General features: G+C 48.4%; 1 protein-coding gene across 2 annotated transcripts in view; it reads right to left on the bottom strand.

Moving 5' to 3' along the window:
• Positions 1 to 7,523: 7,523 nt before the first annotated feature.
• Tmem131 (transmembrane protein 131) overlaps positions 7,524 to 19,462 on the bottom strand; it is a 154,825-nt gene continuing 142,886 nt past the window's right edge. Inside the window, exons 33-41 of one of the 2 annotated variants that reach the window (XM_075980433.1) lie at positions 17,375 to 17,502; positions 14,893 to 15,017; positions 14,575 to 14,724; positions 11,797 to 11,959; positions 10,748 to 10,869; positions 10,552 to 10,648; positions 10,255 to 10,352; positions 9,543 to 9,703; positions 7,524 to 8,539 (exon numbers count right to left, since the gene is read on the bottom strand). In XM_075980433.1, coding sequence (XP_075836548.1) covers positions 8,255 to 8,539; positions 9,543 to 9,703; positions 10,255 to 10,352; positions 10,552 to 10,648; positions 10,748 to 10,869; positions 11,797 to 11,959; positions 14,575 to 14,724; positions 14,893 to 15,017; positions 17,375 to 17,502 — 1,329 coding nt within the window. In that variant the 3' untranslated portion in view covers positions 7,524 to 8,254. The remainder of the gene's footprint in view (positions 8,540 to 9,542; positions 9,704 to 10,254; positions 10,353 to 10,551; positions 10,649 to 10,747; positions 10,870 to 11,796; positions 11,960 to 14,574; positions 14,725 to 14,892; positions 15,018 to 17,374; positions 17,503 to 19,462) is intronic. The other variant, XM_075980432.1, reaches the window with a different exon arrangement.

The raw sequence follows: 19,462 nt of genomic DNA, 5'->3' as shown, positions 1-19,462 counted from the left end.
CTTTTCTACTCATCTTTTCCTCTAATAGGTGTGGTGGGGGCTGTCTGAGATTCTGTTGAACAATCTTCTAGGTGCCAGTGAATCCAAAGCTCAGATGGTTGTTCCTCGTGGTACAGTCAGTGTCACAGTTCTAGTTACCCCGTTGGTTACTCCTGTTCCTGGAGGTAGCTCAGTGCTCCTGTGCTTTGCTCTGCTTCCTTGGAGTTTACTGTCTCAAGCCTACTTTGACCTAGGCTGCTGGCTTTGATCTGTTTCTGTAAATCTTGGTCTGGATCTCCTCCTGCAGAAGTCCCTGGCTTGGAGTTAGACCTGTTCCGGTGGCGATCGCTGACTCTGGATCTGGTTGCTGGTTCAATTGTGATCTGCCCGTGTCCAGGGACGGGTGGAACTTGTTCTCTCTGTGTCTTAGGATACTGATTCTGTCCCACTCCGGTTCCGGTGGAGGTCACAGACTCTGCGTCAGGTCGTTGGCTCACTCCTGGTCTGCCAGTGTCCCAGGACTGGGTTGGCTCCCAGGGCTGGATTTGCTGCTGGTGGAGCTTGTTTCCTTCATTCTCTCTGTGTCCTAGGAGTCTCGTTCCGAGAGTGCTATATCTTGCAGGCAGCAGGAAGTCCTGTACACAGAATTTCTGTTGGAGCTGATGGAGGACTTCCTAAAACAGACAAGACCACATGCACTCCTGTGCTCACACACAACAATGAAGCTGAAATTTAAAAACTGCTTTAAAAATTTCTCTGGTACCTTGTCCCCTCAGAAGTTTACATGTGTATTTCTTAAGTTTCAAGTATTAGAATATTTTCTTCCCCATTATTTTAAAAAATTGCTTTTATAGTACCACGAAGATGGGTCTTATCAAATCAAAACCAGAAATGATTTTTTGGGGGGGTAGTTTCCGAGACAGGGTCTCTGTATAACAGCCCAGCTGTCCTGGAACTCACCATGAGTGCTGGGAACTGAACCCAGGTCCTCGGCAAGAGCAGAAAGTGCTCTCAACCACTGAGCCATCTCTCCAGCTCCCGTCCCTGCCTTTTTTGAGACAGGGTCTCACTGTGCATCTTTAGTGGGTTAGGGATCCACAGAGATCCCCCTACCTCTGCCTTCTGATTGCTGGGATTCATCAGGCCTGCGCTGCCACGCCTGACAGCCCCGCCTGTTTTCATTTGATTGGCTGAGCTCTTCATTTCTGAGATTCCTGTTTGGTTTGTTTTTCCGGGACATAAAAATTCATTGCTATTGTCTTTTCATCATCAAAATTTATGCTTTTGGGGGGCTGGACAGGTGGCTCAGTGGCACTTACTGTTCTTCCAGAGGATCCAGGTTCAGCACTCACCTGTGCAACACATAACTGTCTGTAATTCCAGCTCCAGGTGATCGGACACCTCTTGCACAAGCTCATGCGTGCACACACACACATACATACATACATGTACACGTACATTCTTTTAAAAACTATGCTCTTGGCTTTGCCTTTGTATACACACACACACACACGTACATTCTTTTAAAAACTATGCTCTTGGCTTTGCCTTTGTACACACACACACACACACACACACACACACCACACACCACACTCTTAGAAATTTATATTCTTGGGCTGGAGAGATGGCTCAGTGGTTAAGAGCACTGGCTGTTCTTCTAGAGGTCCTGAGTTCAATTCCCAGCAACCACATTGTGGCTCACAGCCATCTGTAATGAGATCTGGTGCCCTCTTCTGGCCTGCAGGTATATATGCAGACAGAACACTATATACATAATAAATAAATTTAAAAAAATAATAAAAATTTATATTCTTGGCTTTGCCTTTGTACAGGGCCACACACTGGCTACTTTGTCAACCTTAGAGCTGTATCTAGGATGTCACCAACAGCATGACTTTCCGACCAGTCCATGCAGCTGTCTTGATGTTCTGCATCAGTTTGAACGGGGCTGCCGGGTTTCAACACCTCCTTCCCATGCAGGATTCCTTTGGAAAGCATTTCCGAAAGGGTTAGGCTTCAGGGCTTCGTAAAATGGCTATTTTAGGATTGTCATGCTCCCCCTTCCTGTTGGTGACCGTGGAGGTACAAGACTGGGACATTTGCCTGGATGAAACCTGGAAGCCTTTGAATACGTCCTGGCCAAAGGTCAGCTAACCTCTGTGCTGGTTACTTTTTGTCAAATTGATACCAACTAAAGTCACATGGCAAGAGGAAGTCTTCATTGAGAAAATGCTCAAGTAGATGGTCCATAAGCAAGCCTTGGGGGTGGTATTTTCTTGATTAATGATTGATGTGGGAGGATCCAGCCCACCGTGGGTGGTGCCAGTCCTAGGCAGGTGGGCCTGGGCAGTATGAGAAAGCAAACCGAGCTAGCCACAAGGAGCGAGCCAGCAAGCCGTGCTCCTCCCTGGTCTCTGCTCCAGTTCCTGCCCCAACGTCCCTAAATGACAGACTATCTAAATGATAGATAGACGTTGGTTTTAATGTCCACTCGCCACAGATTAGACCCGCCTGAGTAGGGAGCCTCATCGAACTGTCCTGATTGACAAGGGACGACGCATCCCGATTGTGGGTGGCATCTTCATGTGGAAAGGGTATTGCAGAAGAAACTATTTCGCCTTTCTCCTCATGGTCTTCTTTCTGGTCACTGAATGGATCTGTTGTTGCTGCTGGTCACTGCAGTGATGGACAACCAGTGTCTCCAAGTGACCATCGTGGGCTAAGAAGCAGCCCCTTCAGGAACATCCTGGGACCCTGGTGCCAGGTTGGGACTATTGAATCATTCCATCTATTGAGCGACTATGGGTTGTTGTGCGCTCCCTCCTCCCCCAGTGAGAGATAATGATTCTGGGTTAACTTGGACTGCAGAGGTTCCCAGCTGCAAGGACCAAGGACTGGGTCCTCAGCAGCTCAGGTGTCATTTGCTATTCTCTCCATTTTAAAGCTCACTTGATAAAGAAGGATACATTTTCACAAATAGATCTCGGTATGTATGGATGATTTCCTTGTTTGTCTCCTTAATTCTGTTCTAGGGAACCCTGACGAATGCAGTCTGTGACCTGGAGGTGTGAGCCAAATAAAGCCTTCCCTCCAGGCTGTTTATCACAGCAACAAAGTCAGGGAGCCTCCAAGACCCTGAGCCAGCTCTGCCCCACACTGCCCTGCTGGAGCTTCCTCTTTTCTTGCGGCCGACTGTTCATCTCTATTTTCTTGGCCCTAACCTAGTGGTTTTGTAATCCCTCAGGTTAGTTACCAGGCATTCCATCTACTTTGATTTCGCTGGAGTCCTGATCTTGACTGGCTGGTCCTTTGAGCCAGGCATCTCTTCCGCTTTCATGAGGGTACCTTCCTCCTGCAGATGTCTCTTGAAATAACTGGCTTGCGCAGTGTGGTTTTAATCCTGGCTGGACACCGCAATATAGCTTTTCGGTTGCGGTTGGTATTTTGGATACAGTGGGCGCTGTGGTGGAACTGGGGAGACTGGTCGTCTTTGCATTCCACGGGAGAGCGGGGAAACCAGGGGTGCAGTCCCGTGTGGTGGAGAAACGTGGTGTTGTTATAGAGTATTATTTGAAGATGTGTGACATTTGCTTATGCTGTGGGGGTGGGGTGTTCCTAGTGTGGTCACTCCTACATTAGGAGTGCTGCCTCATTTGGGATGGGGGTTTCCTCTGATGTCAGCTCCGCTACTCCTGAGGGCCTCTGCAGTCTCAGCCTCTGAGGCAGTGGTGCTGTGGATCCAGAGACCGCATGTCGGGGGAATAAGGGGAATGCTAGCAACCCCTCTGTGACTGTCACAGTCAGTCTTGACCAGGACTGCTGGAGCAGGTGTATCAGCGTGTCTGCGTGATGTCTATGGGTGAATGTGTGTGTGTCGTGGAACATTATTTACATGTGTGTAAATAATATTTACTTAAACAGATGTGTTACATGCGTTTATGCTGTGGAGTATTTAATGATGCAAAGATGTGTTACATTTGTTTGTTTAATAAAATGAACCTGGGGTCAGGAGCTTGAGTCAGCAACTACCTGACAGGAAGTGGTAGGGAGGGACCATGTGGCTAGGGTTCTTAAGTGGGGTCGAGCAGAAGGAAGCCCTGTTTTTGGAGAGCTATTTTAGCAGAGAAGGTTAGTTACCTGCTCTCCAGCCTCTCTGAGCGAGCAGAATTTTACCTCAGCCTTTGAATCCTGAGTTCTGAAGTGGGATAGTGATCTAGATGAAGTTCCCTTTCGTTGTAGTGAGGGAGCCGGTGCCCGAGGGAACAGAATTCCCTTCTGGCTCTGGCTGATGCTGCTGAATTGCTGCTGGTAGCTGCGGAGCTGCCCGTAGGACAGCAGCTGTTTAAGGGGCAGCTACTGGATTTAATGAAAGAAAAAAAAAACAACAGTGTGTGTCTGTGTCAGTGTGTGCTTGTGTCTCTGTGTGAATATATGCATTAGCATGTGTACGTCTGTTTCTGCATGTCTGTGTCGGGGGAGCTGCATGGCTAGACGCAGCGGTGACCATGGCCCTTCTCTCTCTTGCACAGTGGCAGTTTCTGCCAGGTGTGGGACCTCCACCAGAGCTGAGGAAAGCTCTTCTTTTTTTTTAATTTATTTACTTATTAAATATTTTATACCAACTTGTACCACACGCCCTTTAGGTGAGGGTGGACACGGCTTTTCTCCTAGTTCTATCTGCTGTGGCGGGCACCTGGAACAGGCCCCCTGAGAGCCGGGCCAAGTTGCCCTTGGCACTCCGTATGGGCCTCTATATGGTGCTGTTCAAAGCCACTCAGGGCGTCCCTGTGGCAGGGCAGCAGCGTGTTCATCCTACGTTGCCAGTAACAGGTGCTAGGGCAGGGAATGGGGGCCGTGGCTAGAGTTTGGGGGCGCCAGTGCTGCCTGGGATCACAGAGCGTGCTGTGGCCTCAGGATGACTTTCTGGTTTTGAGGGCCGTGCCCTCCAATGTCACCATCCCCTCCCCCCCACTTCAGTGTAGGACACTCTCAGGCATGGTTTGCAGGTGCTCTGCTGCTCCACGGTGGGTTTCAGTGGCAGCTACCCATTGCAGGGTCCCGGTGGGACCTGTGTGACTAAGCAGTTTTCTGATGCCCAGAGTCTGGGTAGTGCCCTTCTTCAGATGGTTCTGGGGTACAGCATCTTTGGGTGACACGAGGAGAGACCCTTTTCCAAAGCAGCCACTGCACAGATCTGCAAGTGGCTCAAAGCCCAAGAGAGGAAATGCCTGCAGCCATGCTGGGAGCCCCTGTCACAGGAGACACCTTGCTCCCCTGGCTGTGGAACTGGATGGCAAATGGCGGGGTATTTCACCTCTTACAAGGCTGTTCTTCCACCTCAGGAGGGTGCTGAGCACATCTGTGTACCTGCCTTGTTCAGATACCTACTGCTGGAAATACCAAGAGAAACACGGGCAACGACTGGAGCTCCCTGGCTTTTCCTTCTTACAAGTGTATGATATTCCTCAAGTTGGCCAGAGATCATTTTATGGGGTGAAAAGCGACCTTAAAAAGGAATAATTTGGCAACCTTAGGGATTCTTAAGAGCAGCAAGTTAGGATCCCCACTGTACCCCAAACAAAGTAGAGCTTTGTGGTTAAAATGTGGTTTTTTTTTTTAAGATTTACTGTTTATATGTCCGTATGTGCATGTGTGTATGGCTGCAGATGCCGAGAAGCTGTTGGATTTTTAGAACTGAAGTTACATGTGGTTGAAATCAGTGAGCATTCTTCCTGCTGAGCCATCCTTCCAGCCCTCCAGCCTGTGTGAAGGGAGACCTTTGACCTTTCCTTGGTGTAAAGATTGTACGCTTCAAATTCACCCTCATTTTGCAAGTGCACAAGATACCCTGCTGACAACCTGCTAACTACAAGGCCAGGCACCAGCTCTCTGCCGGCCAGCTCTAGCTGTACAGGAGCCCAGCCTGCTCTAGCCCTACAGGAAGCCTGCCGTCCCTAAGTGGCAACTCACAGAGGTCTTCCTGGTTCTGATGAACTTTCACGAAAAGCAGGGAAGGCTAGATTCCAAACCACATTATATAGGATGGCTCAGCTGCACAAAATTGCCCATGGAAGGCTGCTTGATTCACCATGTAAATGGCCTCAGAACATTTGCTCAGCAGCTGTTACCTAGCTAAAGCTGTTTGTGAAATCCCAGAAATACAGACAAGAAAAGCACACTGGAGCAAGAAGGGCTTCCAGGGAGATCAGAAGCTACATCAGATTGATAGGCTGTGGTGCACTGCCATTTGTTGCCTGTGTAGACTATGAGTTCTTTCTGGAGAGAGATTTAACATTGGAAAAGGCTCAACGATTCGTTAAAAAAGAAAAATGTCTTAGGTAGGTGTGTACAAATCTTTCCTTTTGTGCCTTCTAGACACTGCAAATCTCTTCTCTCTCGCTCTCTCTCTCTCTCTTTTTTTTTTTTTGGTTTTTCGAGACAGGGTTTCTCTGTAGCTTTAGAGCCTGTCCTGGAACTAGCTCTTGTAGACCAGGCCGGCCTCGAACTCAGAGATCCTGTCTCTGCCTCCCAAGTGCTGGGATTAATCTCTTCTACAGTTGGTCCTGGGGCCTGTTTGCAGACGGCATGTGCTGGCATTCTGACATGGTGCTGTCTTCCACCCAGCCAGGTTACAATGCTGAAGGTTTTCTATCTTGGTGGGAAAATGACTTCTTGTAATTGCCTCTCTCCCTTACCCTCAGTCAACTGCCCCCAAGTACAGAAGCCCAACACTGGGCATTCCTGTAGGTGGTCTCAGGCCCTTTCTGTGGCCAACTTCTCCTTTATACCTGCTTCTCTTGTGGAACGCACCTGTGTATGTGTGGTATGTGTGTGAATGTACAGTACACATGTGTGCATGTGTATGAGGTTTGCCAGGCATCTTCATAGTCCACTTGATTTGCTAAGGCAAGTTTCTCAGTGAACCTGGAGCTAGTGCGGTTGGTCCTTGGGGGTTCAGGACAGGGATTCCAGGCGGCTACCACACCTGCCTTACATGGCTGGTGGAAGTCCTGGGGACCTGAACTCGGCCGCAGTGCTTTATGTGCCCAGCCCCTGCTCCCTTCCTTGTTCCCTCTAGCCGCCTGCAGCAAACTCCTGGGTCAGGCAACAGTGCCTCCCAGCTGGCTGGAGGCCCTTTGGAGAAGGGCAACTGGAGTGGATCTGATCGCTGACCACTCAGCTGGGAACTCACGGCCTCTTAGAGGTTGAGTGCACAATGGGGAAACCCAAGGCTTCAGATGCGGCTCACACAGGAATGGTCAAGAGTCTTGGCCACTTTGTTCGTAGGCTGTTCTGTTTTGGCTAGAGGTGGAGGAAAAGCCTCTCCCTGGATGGATCTAAACAGGCTTCTGGGTAATTTTCTGTCAGGGATCTTCCATGGTCACCAGGAAAATTTTTAGCACCACAGCTGCCTGTAGCTGTGAGAAACCAGATACCACTTTAACCTGTGAACTCCAAAGTGCCATGCTACGACACCATGCCCCTCCGTGGTGTGAAATGCATACTGCATATTAAGAAAACTGAACAAAACAATTCGAGGCTTTTGAAAAAAGCATCATTTATTTCAAAGTACAACACAAAGTTGTATTTAAGAAATACACAATCTTGTAATGTCAAGACTTGGCTATGTGCATTTCAGTCCCTCTTTAAAATAAATTCAGGTGTACAAATGGTACACACCTCAAGTACAAACAGCACAGAAATGCGTGCGGTCTCCACTGGATGATCTACATTCAGCCACTGCTCTTACGCTGGCTTACGTTTCGTAATCTGCTTTTACACCAAGATAGCCTTACTTTAAAAAAATACTCTGTATTTTCAGCACAAAGTCCTCATACATTTTTAAAATTAGATCTTGGCGCATAATATTGTGAAATTATTAAAAACCAAACTTGGTAATTTAGTAAAATTGTCACATGCCAGGACTTGTCAATCAACTCAAATTACTCCCTTAACTGTAATGCCAAATTTGTGTTCTTACAGATAAAGAAAGCAGGGAAGAGACAGGTGGGGAACTGGGCGAGTCAAGATTTCAGATGGACAGGCTGTAGATTGTGGCTGAGTCCAGACTTTTGTCTACAAGCACAACAGCAAATCTCAGAGTATCATAATTGCAAGAAAGATCTGAAAGGAGCGAGTGGAACGAGCCTGCCCTGCAAAGAGGAGGGAGGGGGAGAGGGAAGCGACAGCAGTGAGGGCCTTCGACGATGTCTTGGAAACTGGCATATCATGATCTAGATGAGGGGCCCCCACTTTTGTTTTTTGCTTAATTTTAATTTTCATGAGGGAAGTGCGAATTAGACCAAGGGTCAGAGCTTCTTCTTCCGATTGTGGGGCTCCATATCCGCCAGGGGTTGTAGGTCTGTCCCAAGTCGTCAGCTGGAGCAGAGGCGGAAGGAGCGTGGGCAGTGGTGGAGTTTTCCGTGCCCATGAGGCCGATGCTGGACAGCGTGTTTGCTGGAGTGGTGAACGGAAGGGCACTGCTGAGGTTGCTGGACCAGATTGAGCTGCTAAACGGAGTGGTGGACCACAGGCCACTGGCATTGCCAAGGATGGACTGCGACAAAACAGAGACACCCAACGGTGAGCATGAGGTGGGCCCAGCAGCAGGGAGTCAGGATCATACATGAATGGAGTGGCCCAGACTTCTCTTGTTTTTATTTATTTTAAAGCATATTCCATATATTAGCCACAGCGGGATGTGAGCAGGTGTTGTGACATTTCATGAAGGCTGGTGAAGCCCAGCAGGTGGACCCAGCACGGTCAGCCTGCTTTTTATGCATAGGTGTCCTTGGGGCACAGGCACCTATGTGGGTCCTGACTTTGACCAAGATGCAAAGCTAAACATGTAGCGTGGGAAAGAGGCTTGCAAAGCTTCAGGACAGACTGATGACTACCTGCTGTGTGCAGAGAATGATTAAGGTGCTGTAGAAAACGATGCCAGAATTATTACCTAGGAGGCAGGTTTTGGGCTCCTTAGCAGGCAAACCTATAAAGCTCATGCATTTTCCACCTACCACTCGTGTGTGGTTTAGGGTTTTCTGAGGCAAAGTTGCAGCTAGATCATATTTTTGTTTTTTGTTTTTTTTTGGTGCCATTGTTTTGTGAAGGATGAACTCATTTTCTTGGCAAGAGAACCTTTTTGGAGCATAATGTCTACAGAAAATTTAGCTTAGAAGCAAATGTACAGAGACGCTGAAAGAGAAGTGTTTCACAGAGACAAAGTACACGTGACTCCCCAGCTTGCCATGGCAGGGTGGGGCCATGTCGCTTGAGCCTTGGATGGCGGAGTCACACCTGGGCTCTAGTTCACCAGGAGGAAAGAGGCTTACATCTGTAAGGAGGGAAGTCAGGACCTGACTGCGCTGTTCAGTTTCTCATAGTGTCCCAATTAATGTGTGTGAAGGGCACAGTGGCCATGGGACAGAACACGAGACAACAGTGGAACCCGAAATGTGGCCTTTCCTATGCATGGTGCTCTTTGCTGTTTGAGGCTACAGCACAGTCCACATGAGGGCAACACTGGGAAAGAAGAGGAGGGATGGAGTGTGAGTACTCACAGTGGCTGTGTGGGTTGGTGAGCTGGAACTGGCTGGCCAGGACGGGCTGGGGTCTGTTGCTGGAGAGTCCCAAAGGTAGGAGGGGCCGCTGTTGAATTCATTCCAACTTCTCTGGGATGACTGACTGCAAGATCTCGGCAGCCCGAGTTTGCTGAAAACTGCTGAGATACGAGAGAGTGTGTCAAGTCCACTGCAACCACTGGGATGAGATGCGGCGCACTCAGTGCCGCCCACACTCCTCGTCAGCTCCCACCACATTTTGTGGTGTTCTAGGATGTTCCCAGCATCTCAGGCACAGGGCACACGATCTGAACATATAACTCATGACTAGATGACACCAGATGCAACTGTCCAACACCGACCTTGTGACTAATGCAAACTCACACTGTGCCTGGAAGACATAGGCGCTCTCTTAGAAGCTCTTAGGCCTGTGCTGGGCACAGCTTGACTGTGGCACCGTGTCCTGCTATGCACTGAGCAGGGGTATCAGGGAGGACCCTTCCACATGGCTGCTGTGTTGCATGCTGGGTTCCCAGAAGCCCTCTACCACAGCAAAGTCCAACCTGCACCCGAGAGCTGCACATAACTTAGCAGCAGCTGATGCAAGTGGAAAAGATATTCCCTGCCTCGATGGCTGCCACTTCTCTACAAAGTGTCTACCATGTCAGACAGACACTTCCTGTCTATAGGCTTCCTAGGGTTAAATACTTACCACCTGTTAGGTTAAAAGAATTTCCAAAGGCCGAGAACGAATTGAGGGGGGTGAAGTCGGGGCTGCTTGGATTGCTGACAGGACTCCACAAACCCGAGCTGAATGGTATGAGGGAAAATACACAAAATGGATGATGGTTAGTTCAATGGGCCCATCTCCCAGCTTCCCAAGGAGAGACTCAGATATGGAAGTAAAGACAAAGGGAGCCCTACAAAGTGGATGCTGCGTACGTAGGAAAAATGCCCACTTAACCCAGGGAATCTCAACTTCTCTACGGAGGAAGAGTGGGCCACATACCTGTCTGAGCCATCGCTGTCAACAGGAATGTGAGAAATGCCAAGGCTGCTGGAAAAATCTGATTTGTTTGAAGACATTTTAGAAAAGCCATTCCCTCCTGCAACAAGGACTCTGCATCAGTGCAAGACAAAGCTGGACAAAGCCCACCCGTCACACCCACTGTTCAGGTGTCACAGGCCATGGAGAGGTCACTCACCTGGGCTCTTGTCATAGCCTGCGGTGACTGCAGCAAAGGTGGGGTTGCCATTCTTGCCCGGGAGAGAGGCAGCCTTTGTCAACTTGCTTTTGCTCCCACTGGGCTGCTTTGCTTTTGTGTCACTTGAGCAAGAAGGAAAGAGAGTGCTCCCTCACTGGGGGGCCCCCAGCAAGAAGGAAAGAGTGCTCCCTCACTGGGGGGCCCCCAGCAAGAAGGAAAGAGAGTGCTCTCTCACTGGGGGGCCCCCAACAAGAAGGAAAGAGAGTGCTCTCTCACTGGGGCCTCCAGCAAGGGGGAGCAGGAGCAGCAGACACCTGGGGTGGGGTGCTGCTTCAGACCCGGGATGACAGTCCAGGATGGCTCAGAGCACAGCTAAGCCGTGGGCAACACAGCTTAATCACACAGATAATTAGGGGTTTCTGAGAAAGCTAGGAAAGAGACCAGGGCGGGTATCACAATTTAGGGACGTGGAAAAGGTGGAGATCACATTTTAAAAAATCTGAAGGAGGCCACCTAGCAAAGAAACCTGTCAGAACATCAGCTAACTGTTGGCGCTGACAGACAGAACGGGTCCATTCTCAGCCTCCTTCCCCTGGACATGATTACAAACAGTGAGGGTCCCAGGCAAGTAAGGCCCCACTGCTCTGGAAGCAGCAGGAAGTGAGCCTGTATGGTACAGAGATAGTGTTGGCCTCTGAGCACATGTCGTTTACACTGCACCTTATACAACAGTGACAGACCCTTCTGGCTACCAAGCCACGTACTCTGAGGTCTTCAATTCACTGTTGTCCTTTAGGTTAAAGCTTTCAGTTGCTGGAATGCTTGCCTGGCTCTTGGATGAGAACACGATTCTAGAACACTTAACAGACTTGTATATCTACAGGTAAGATCACTGCTGGGGTCAGGTGCCTGAAACAGGAAAAGCTGACCCCAGGAAAAAAAACCTTAGGATTGAAAAATGCGGTCTGTCAGCTGCAACAAACCAAGTGTGTGTTGGCCAAGTGTGTCAATGACAACCAGGTGATGTCAGGTGTGAGCAGCGGGCCTACCTGCTGGAGCTGTTGACAATGCTGCTGTAGCTGCCGCGGGATGTGAAAGGGCAGGGAGCGGTGGGCGGAGATGGTGAGGCCGGTGTTGGTGAGGTCTGGCGTTGTTTTAAGAAAATGTCTGCATTGAGGGTTTGCAGAGACAGTTTATAAAGACTGTCAGTAGCTGGAAATGAACAAAAGGTCCCATTAATGTGGCATTTTAATCTGGACTCCTCAAAAATCAGTTGTTTTTGATATTCTAAAAATATGAAATTCAACTGCTTCTATAAAGAAAAAAAATTAACTTTTTGTTTTTTCTAACTTTGGAGCCTGTCCTTGAATGCCGTAGACCAGGCTGGTCTTGAACTCACAGAGATCCATCTGTCTATGCCTTCTGAGTGCTGGGATTAGAGATGTATGCCACTACCACCCAGCTCAAGTTAAGACTCTGCATTCCATCTAAAGGTTCCAAAGAGAAAGAGGAAATTCGAATCTCTGTGTCCTTGGGCTTTCAAGGAATGCAAGCACTTGCTTGCCCACCCACCCTCACTCTTGACCACAGAGGTGGCTGACCTCTCTGTAGCTGCTCTGCTGTTATCGCAAATGGTGTGTGTGTGTATGTATGTATATGTATATATGTGTGTGTGTGAACTTCTTGCCTGAGTTGTTCAGAGTCCAGTATGCTTATCCCACACATTGCTGTTGAAGGGACTTCCGTACAAATGCACAGACCCTCTCTGTTCACTTCTGTGTGGCACCTTCTCTGACCTTCCCCTGGTGAAAAATCAGTACTGGGAGTAGGCCACGCTCTGGTTTGGCTTGGGTAGGAAATCTGTCCAAAGGTTCCTGTGTTGGAGGCTTGGTCCACAGCAGTGCTCAGTGTGAGGGCTGTCAGTGGAAGTTGGGGTGTGACCTTGAAGGGCACATTTCCCCTGTACCCTCTTCTCTCTGCTCCCAAGCCGCCAAGAGCTGAGCAGCTTTGCTACAGACCTAAAAGCGACAGTCAGCTGGCAGTGGGCTGACTGCCACTGTGAGCCCAGGTTTCTTCTCGGGAATTTTGTGACAGTGCAGACAAGCTGCCTAGCGCCCTCTGATGGCTTCTTTCTCCTGAGCGCTGTCCAGGGGAAGCTGTGTGTGTGGACAGAGGAGGGGGAGGGAGAAGCACTGAAGGTGGACTTGACAAATACAGATGGAAAGAAACTGAGAGGCCAGAACAAGGCTTCTGGAATAGGGCCCGAAGCTGGAGAAGAGAGGAGTCCAAACCTCACATCATTTCATGCAGGTAGAGAACCGCCCCTACTCCCTGAGGTGGTCCTGACTGAGTGAGGAAACAGTGCTCCTCTCCACAGCCTCTGCCCCGCCTCCAGGTTCCTGCCGGGACTGCCTTTGTGCAGACTATATGCAAATGTAACAAATCCTTTCCTCCCAAGTTGCTTATGGTCATGGTGGTTCTCACAGCAATAGAAACCCTGATCAAAACAAAGTTCCAGCTAAGGGCTGCCAAGTGGATACACGGCATACAGTTCCTGCTATAACTTTGTCCTGACTCAGACTTAGTGCGATCCAAGATCAAAGGGAGGAGCAGGAAGAATGGAAACGAAGGCAGTGGACGTGTCAGAAAGGAACCATGACAGCATGAACTGGACACTCTTTTCAGAGGCAGCGCAGCCTTCCTTGGTAGAGCTATGCAGTGAGGCTGGTGGGGAGAAGAGGCTATAGGGCCTGGCAGCAGGCCAAAGTTTTCTCTAACTAGGAAAGCACAAAGGGTGGCACAGACACTGGCCTTGGGTATCAGGTTTCCCTCAGTCGGCCAAGGAGCTCTGGCTGAGAAAAACTTGGCAGAAGCTGCGGAGCCCATCTCCTGTTGCTTCCCTCCTGAGGCACACACCTGAAGTCTCTGGAGCTGGAGCCTACTGCCCTCCCACCGTGGATGCTGCTGGCTAGGGTCGGTGGCTAGAAGGGGAATCCCACTTCTCTGGTGCTTGGTTCCATGGAGTTGTTCAGATAAGTCAAAGAGCTTCATTTACTAGCCTCAGAACAGTCCTCTGAAATTGAACCTGGAGACCACAATCCTGCTTCCTTGACGTAAGTCAAGGTCAAAGGCCCAGCTAAGGGCTCCAGGCCCTCTAAGGATGCAGTCATTCTCCCAACAGGGATGCACCACCAGTTCCAGGCCCCTGAATGACCAGACTTGTGAGGACATCTCACTACCTTGTGGCAGCAGACTCCATGGAGCATTTTGTCTGGTAAAAGCGGCCTGCTTGGTGAGTATCTTCCCCTACCCAGCCCAGCTCTTAGGACAGTGGTTCTCAACCTCCCTAGTGCTGGGGCCATTAATAACAGTTTCTCATGTTGTAGTGACCCCCAACCATAAAATCATGTTAGCTGCTACTTCATAACTAATTTTGCTAATATTATGAATCATAATGTAAATATCAGATGTGCTACCCCCGCGAAAGGGTTGTTCAACCCTCAAGAGGTTGCAACACACAGGTTGAGAACTACTCTCTTAGGACCTCCTTTTTTTTGGTTCTTTAGTCTCCATGTCAGGCTGGAAGGGCAAAGACTTCTACCCTACTTTAGTAAAGCGAGCTTACCAAATTTGAGTCAAGGTTAGGGGGAGAGTGAGAGACCTCTAGACAGCCTGTGTTGGGAAGCTGGGAGTGACTGGCCAGACAGATGCACTCTGAGCTCTTGTTGGCTATAGTGGGCCACCTACAACGTCTCTTCTAGAAACAACTTCCCAGCCTGCAGCATCTGGAGCACACGGAACACAGCGACTTCTAAACCCATACTTACAGCTGCTGGGCTTGTGAACTGGCACAGCATCCCACTCTGGAGGAGGAGAGTCTTTTTCACCCTCTGAGCTACTGGTGTTTCCTAGTTCTTGACTGCTGGGGAGGAATTTTGAGAGGGCAACTGGCCTGTTATCCACTAACTTACTTGTACCTGCACGGAATTCAGAAAGGAGAGTTAATGGGGGGAGGTTTTTCTTTCATGAGTCTGCTTCAATAAATCTTCAATCTGGCCTTGGCTTTTTATATGACTAGCAGCTACAGATGGGCTACTAGCCACTAGGTAGTTATGAAAACATCTCTGTGATCGACATGACAATACCTTTCGTTTTCTGTGGATTTCGTGATTTGGTTCCACTTGTTAGTGTAGTTGGAAGAGGAATCTTGGTTGGGAGATTTCTACGCTGTTTATTTTCCAGTGAGGGAGTATATGGTAGCTCGAAGGAACTGAAAGACAAATGAGGATGGCAGACATCAATTTATCCTGTTGTTTGTAGCAAGGATGTGCGTCACTAAGAGCATAATCACACCACAGTTCAACTACAGGCCTTATTAAGAGGCTTTCCTGAGGGGGCCTGCCCAGTTCTGCACCTGGGACTCTCAGCTCTAAATGTTCTGGAACTGCTGGTGTGTGTGTGTGCACCCGTGTACTTGAGGGTCTAACCTCTGCAGTCTTGAGTGTAGGCAGTATGCTGAGGTGCATATTTGGAGACAGATGAAGGGTTTGAATGCCTGCTTTGGGAAATGTGTGCATGAACTTGCTGCATGGAGTCAGCAAGGGCAGCTGTGCTTTGGGTGAGCCTTTCCAGGACATGTGCTACCATGAAGCTCCTAAATGTATTCTCCAACAGAAATCTGACAAGAGCAGGAGCCAACTTCCAATCACTGCAGAACTAGACAGCAACTCAAATAAGGTAGCAGGAGCAGTACCACCTGTGGGTGACAAAGGTGTTCTTTACAAAGCTGTTTCTGTGACACCCACCAAGGTCAGGCTTTGGACTTGGGAATCTGGCTATACCTAGGCAGTGGCTCCTGGGGCGGAATCACCAGTGCTGGCTGTTAATGTCAGAAAAACCGACAGCTTGGCTTTTGGGCACAAATATGCAAAGCCTGTGCACATTTTATTTTCTTCTCTTCCAGGGCTGGGCACTAAATCTAGGGCTTTGTGTGCATGTTAGTTACTCTCGCTACCACTGAGCTACAGCCTCAGCATTTTCTTTAAGACAGAGACCTATTGAGTCATTCAAGTTGGCTGTGAAGCTGCTGTGCAGCTCAGGCTAGTCCCTGAGTTTTGAGGCTCTTCACCCTTTGACTAGCTAGAAGTAACAGATGCACAAGCACACTCAGCTTTGCATGGGTATTTCTGGGGCTGGGCCTCTCAGGTTTACTTGAGTATGCTTCCTGTCCAACCCTTGTGTGTGTGACCTCGCACAAAACTGCCTGCCTCTGCCGCCCAAGTGCTGAGATTAAGGACACGTGGCACCAGGCCAGATTCCGTAAGTATTTCTGAAATTAAAGAGATAACCAAACCAACCAGATGGTCTCTGTTAGCCCAGATAAATAAAAATTTAAGTAGTATAACAAACTGAAACAAAACCAAAATAAAATAAAACACCAAAACCACCATTTACGGGCAAGACTACAAATACCACAGTGCTACATAAGCTTCTTTCTGACCTTCTTCCACTCCTGGCTGGCATACTTATTTTAAAATTCAACATTCTAAAAATGGCAGAAGACTCTGAAGACACAGGCACCCAGCCCCTGGTGGAGGCTGGGTAGGTTATATTTGGGTAAATCATCTAGAACTGTGGGGGTGTCTGTTTTACAAACTTAACTCTGACACTGTAAAATTAATAGGCTTTTAAGAGAAAAGGGTGCCAAACTATTTTATTTTTTGCTAATTCAAAATTCCTAAATTAAGCCAGATGGTTTCCAGAAAAAAATTAAGCCTTTTAAGTAAAATGGACAACAGCCAATTGACTTGAAGTGATTCCATCTACAAGGGCGAACTAGAAAGGTGGTTCAGATCTAAACAGTTTTCAAGATTGGACCTGATAATAGTCTACTCATTTAGTGGGGAAAAAAACCAGACAACAGCAGTCATGTGGCTCAGGCATCGGGATGGGGGCAGCCATCTTGACAACAGCAGCTCTAGGGTAATATCCGAAGCCTCCCTCATGAATAAGGCTCAGGCTAACAGTGGCAAGACAAGTCTTTGCCCTTCCCTCCTTCCCACGTCACTTCTCCGTCAGCTCCCACGGTGCTAACACTGAAATTAGTTTATCAGAAAGACACTATCCCTCCCTGTTCAATGAAAATAGGAGTAAATCTTAGTCAAATTCATTTTCTTGGTGAACAGTCTAGAGAAAGCCTCCCTAAAAGGTCTGCCCTGTGGGTACTGGAATTCTTCCACGGTCGAGTGTCTCATCCCTACAGCTGACACCTCCCTGAACATGTTTTAGGTAAGAGTAAGCTCTTCCAAGGTCTACAGCACAGAATTCTAGATCCCAACTACACCCCTGGGTTACTGATGTAGCAGGCTCCAAGCTGCTCTTGAGAAAAGTTGTAGACTCCTGCTGTAGCTGAACCACCGTTCGTTCCCTCTGCACAACTGAGAGCCACTAGGGTCTCAGCCTGGGAATAAATTAACCCAAACTCTTACAACAGATTGCTAACCCTGCCCTCTACACATCTGGTGCCAGAAGCAGGTGGAGGTCCCTAACCAGCACATCAGAACCCAAGAGGAGCATAACATAGCCCTTGGCTTTTGCGGCCCAAACCACTTAGGAAATGGCACTCACCTGCCTTTCACATCTGTTGGGATTTCTTTCTTAACATTTAAAAGCTTTTTGCTTTTTTGCTTCACTTGAGACATTTCGCTTTCGTGTTTTTCTGCCATGGCTTGTTTTCCCTTTTGCTTTTCTGTATCCTGTAAAAGATGCAAATAAATGTAGTTGCTCAGAAAGATTAATAAAATGACTGAAAATGTTTTTTGAGACGAAGACACAAAATCTAAGGAAACAGCTATTATATGTCAAATATGTAGAAATAACAATCCCCTCTTTTTCAGAGAGCACCTCACTGTGTAGCTCCTTGCTGGCCTGGAACTTCCTATGTAGATCAGGCTTGGCCTTGAGTTCAATGTTCATCTGGGCTTCCTAAGTGCTGGGATTAAAGCTGTATACCACTACGCCTGTCCCTCTAAACTCCTTTCTTGATATCTGCTACAGCTGTCAATTTGCCAGCTGTTTTTAACCTAATGTAATTGTATTCTGATGACTCTGAATTATAAAGGTCATTTAGTTTTATATGCATGTCCTAACAAGAGGTGGGCAGTGGTAGCACCAATTAGTAGGAAGTAAAACTTTGTCTCTACTTGTAAGAAAAATCCAGCAAAGACTATGTTACAAAGCCAAAGCTCAGACCAGGAGAGCGTCAGGGAGGCACCTTGCATGCTCACACCTAGTCGTCCACTGCAGCTGGCCACAGTGCTGTGGTGTATGTACAGCTCTCCACCCTCTCCACCAGGAGGTGGAGTATGGATATCCATCCACCTATTCAGCTCACATTTACTGGCTTATCACCTATATCACCTTAGTGCCAGGCAGCGGGGCCATCAAATCTAGAGGGAGACACACATGGCAACAGTGTTGCCAGAGCTGTGAAAATGTCCCCAGGTCATAGCAGAGCATGGAGGATTTGTTATGCCCAACTTGACTGAGCAGCCTTGCCTGGGCAGGCAATCTAAGCTGTATTGTAAAGCCCATGCTACAAAACTGGCCATTGCAGCTTCTGGCCCTCAGCCAGACTGGAAAACATGCAATGAGCATTTCTGAAGTAATGTGATATGTCAACATATCCACATATGAGCCTAGAGGAGCTGTCTCCTGACCGGGCTGTGAATCCACTCAAAGACTGCTGATGCTGCCTGGGGAGCTATACACATTGTGGGCAGTGTACAAAAACAACCTGGTTCATCACTGACCCAGGGTGCCTGGGCCCATGGGCAAAGTGGTCAGCCATGGGTGTGGGGGTCAAGCATGGGAGAAGCATAACCCACCATCAGTCCAGCCTCAGTGTGGTTAACATGCAGTCTAAACTTAGCAAGTCAGTTTACTTAGCTGTTGACAGTAAATTAATCTGGTCCCCCTTCTACCTATCCTATGCCTTCAGGGATTATTTAGAATCATTCAAGTGCTTTCTGAATCTGTGGTTGGTTGTAGGGCATAGAGCAAGAGCTCTCTTGAAGGTTGTGCGCCATCCTTTAAGAGCGGAGACACGGCTCTCCAGCCCAAGAGCTCGTTAAGAAAAGAGCTTCTGTCCAGCATTGCTACCCAAGTGCCTGGCCCTTAGGTGTTCAATACACATTTGGTCAAAGAATGGGTAGAACAGGGATGCCATGATATGGACAACACACACACTGAGACCAGTCATTAGTAAATACAGAGTGCTGGGCAGCAGGAATAAAGTCCATCTAAGGGAAGACTAGCCAGGCATGAGACTTGGAAGGGTGAGCTCAGAGTCTTGTCAGTGAAGAAGCAAATGATATAGAGGATGTGGGAACAGAAGGCATGAACAAGCGAGGTGGGAATGATGCTAATGGTATAGAGAGAATGATGGTGGCTGAGTTAGCCAGAGAAGAGACATTGAGGGTGATGGGGAAAGAGGCTGGAAGGTAGGCAAAGTCCTAGGGTGAAAATGCTCTCCAAATACTGACACTGCTGGGACTCCACTCAAGGCTAGTAGCAGGTACCCAGTTTCTCTGATTATTTGCTAACACAGGAACCAAGTTCAATGGCCCAGTACAAATTACAAATCATATGAAAGTAGACAGAGCACTAGGCCAACTGCAAGGAAATGCAGAGGGGACAGGAGGACCTATGTGAGAT

This window comes from Microtus pennsylvanicus, chromosome 7, assembly GCF_037038515.1.
Source record: "Microtus pennsylvanicus isolate mMicPen1 chromosome 7, mMicPen1.hap1, whole genome shotgun sequence".
NCBI lineage: Eukaryota > Metazoa > Chordata > Mammalia > Rodentia > Cricetidae > Microtus > Microtus pennsylvanicus.
The sequence above is the reverse complement of the archived record's forward strand: the minus strand, read 5'-3'. Positions and strand labels throughout refer to the sequence as shown.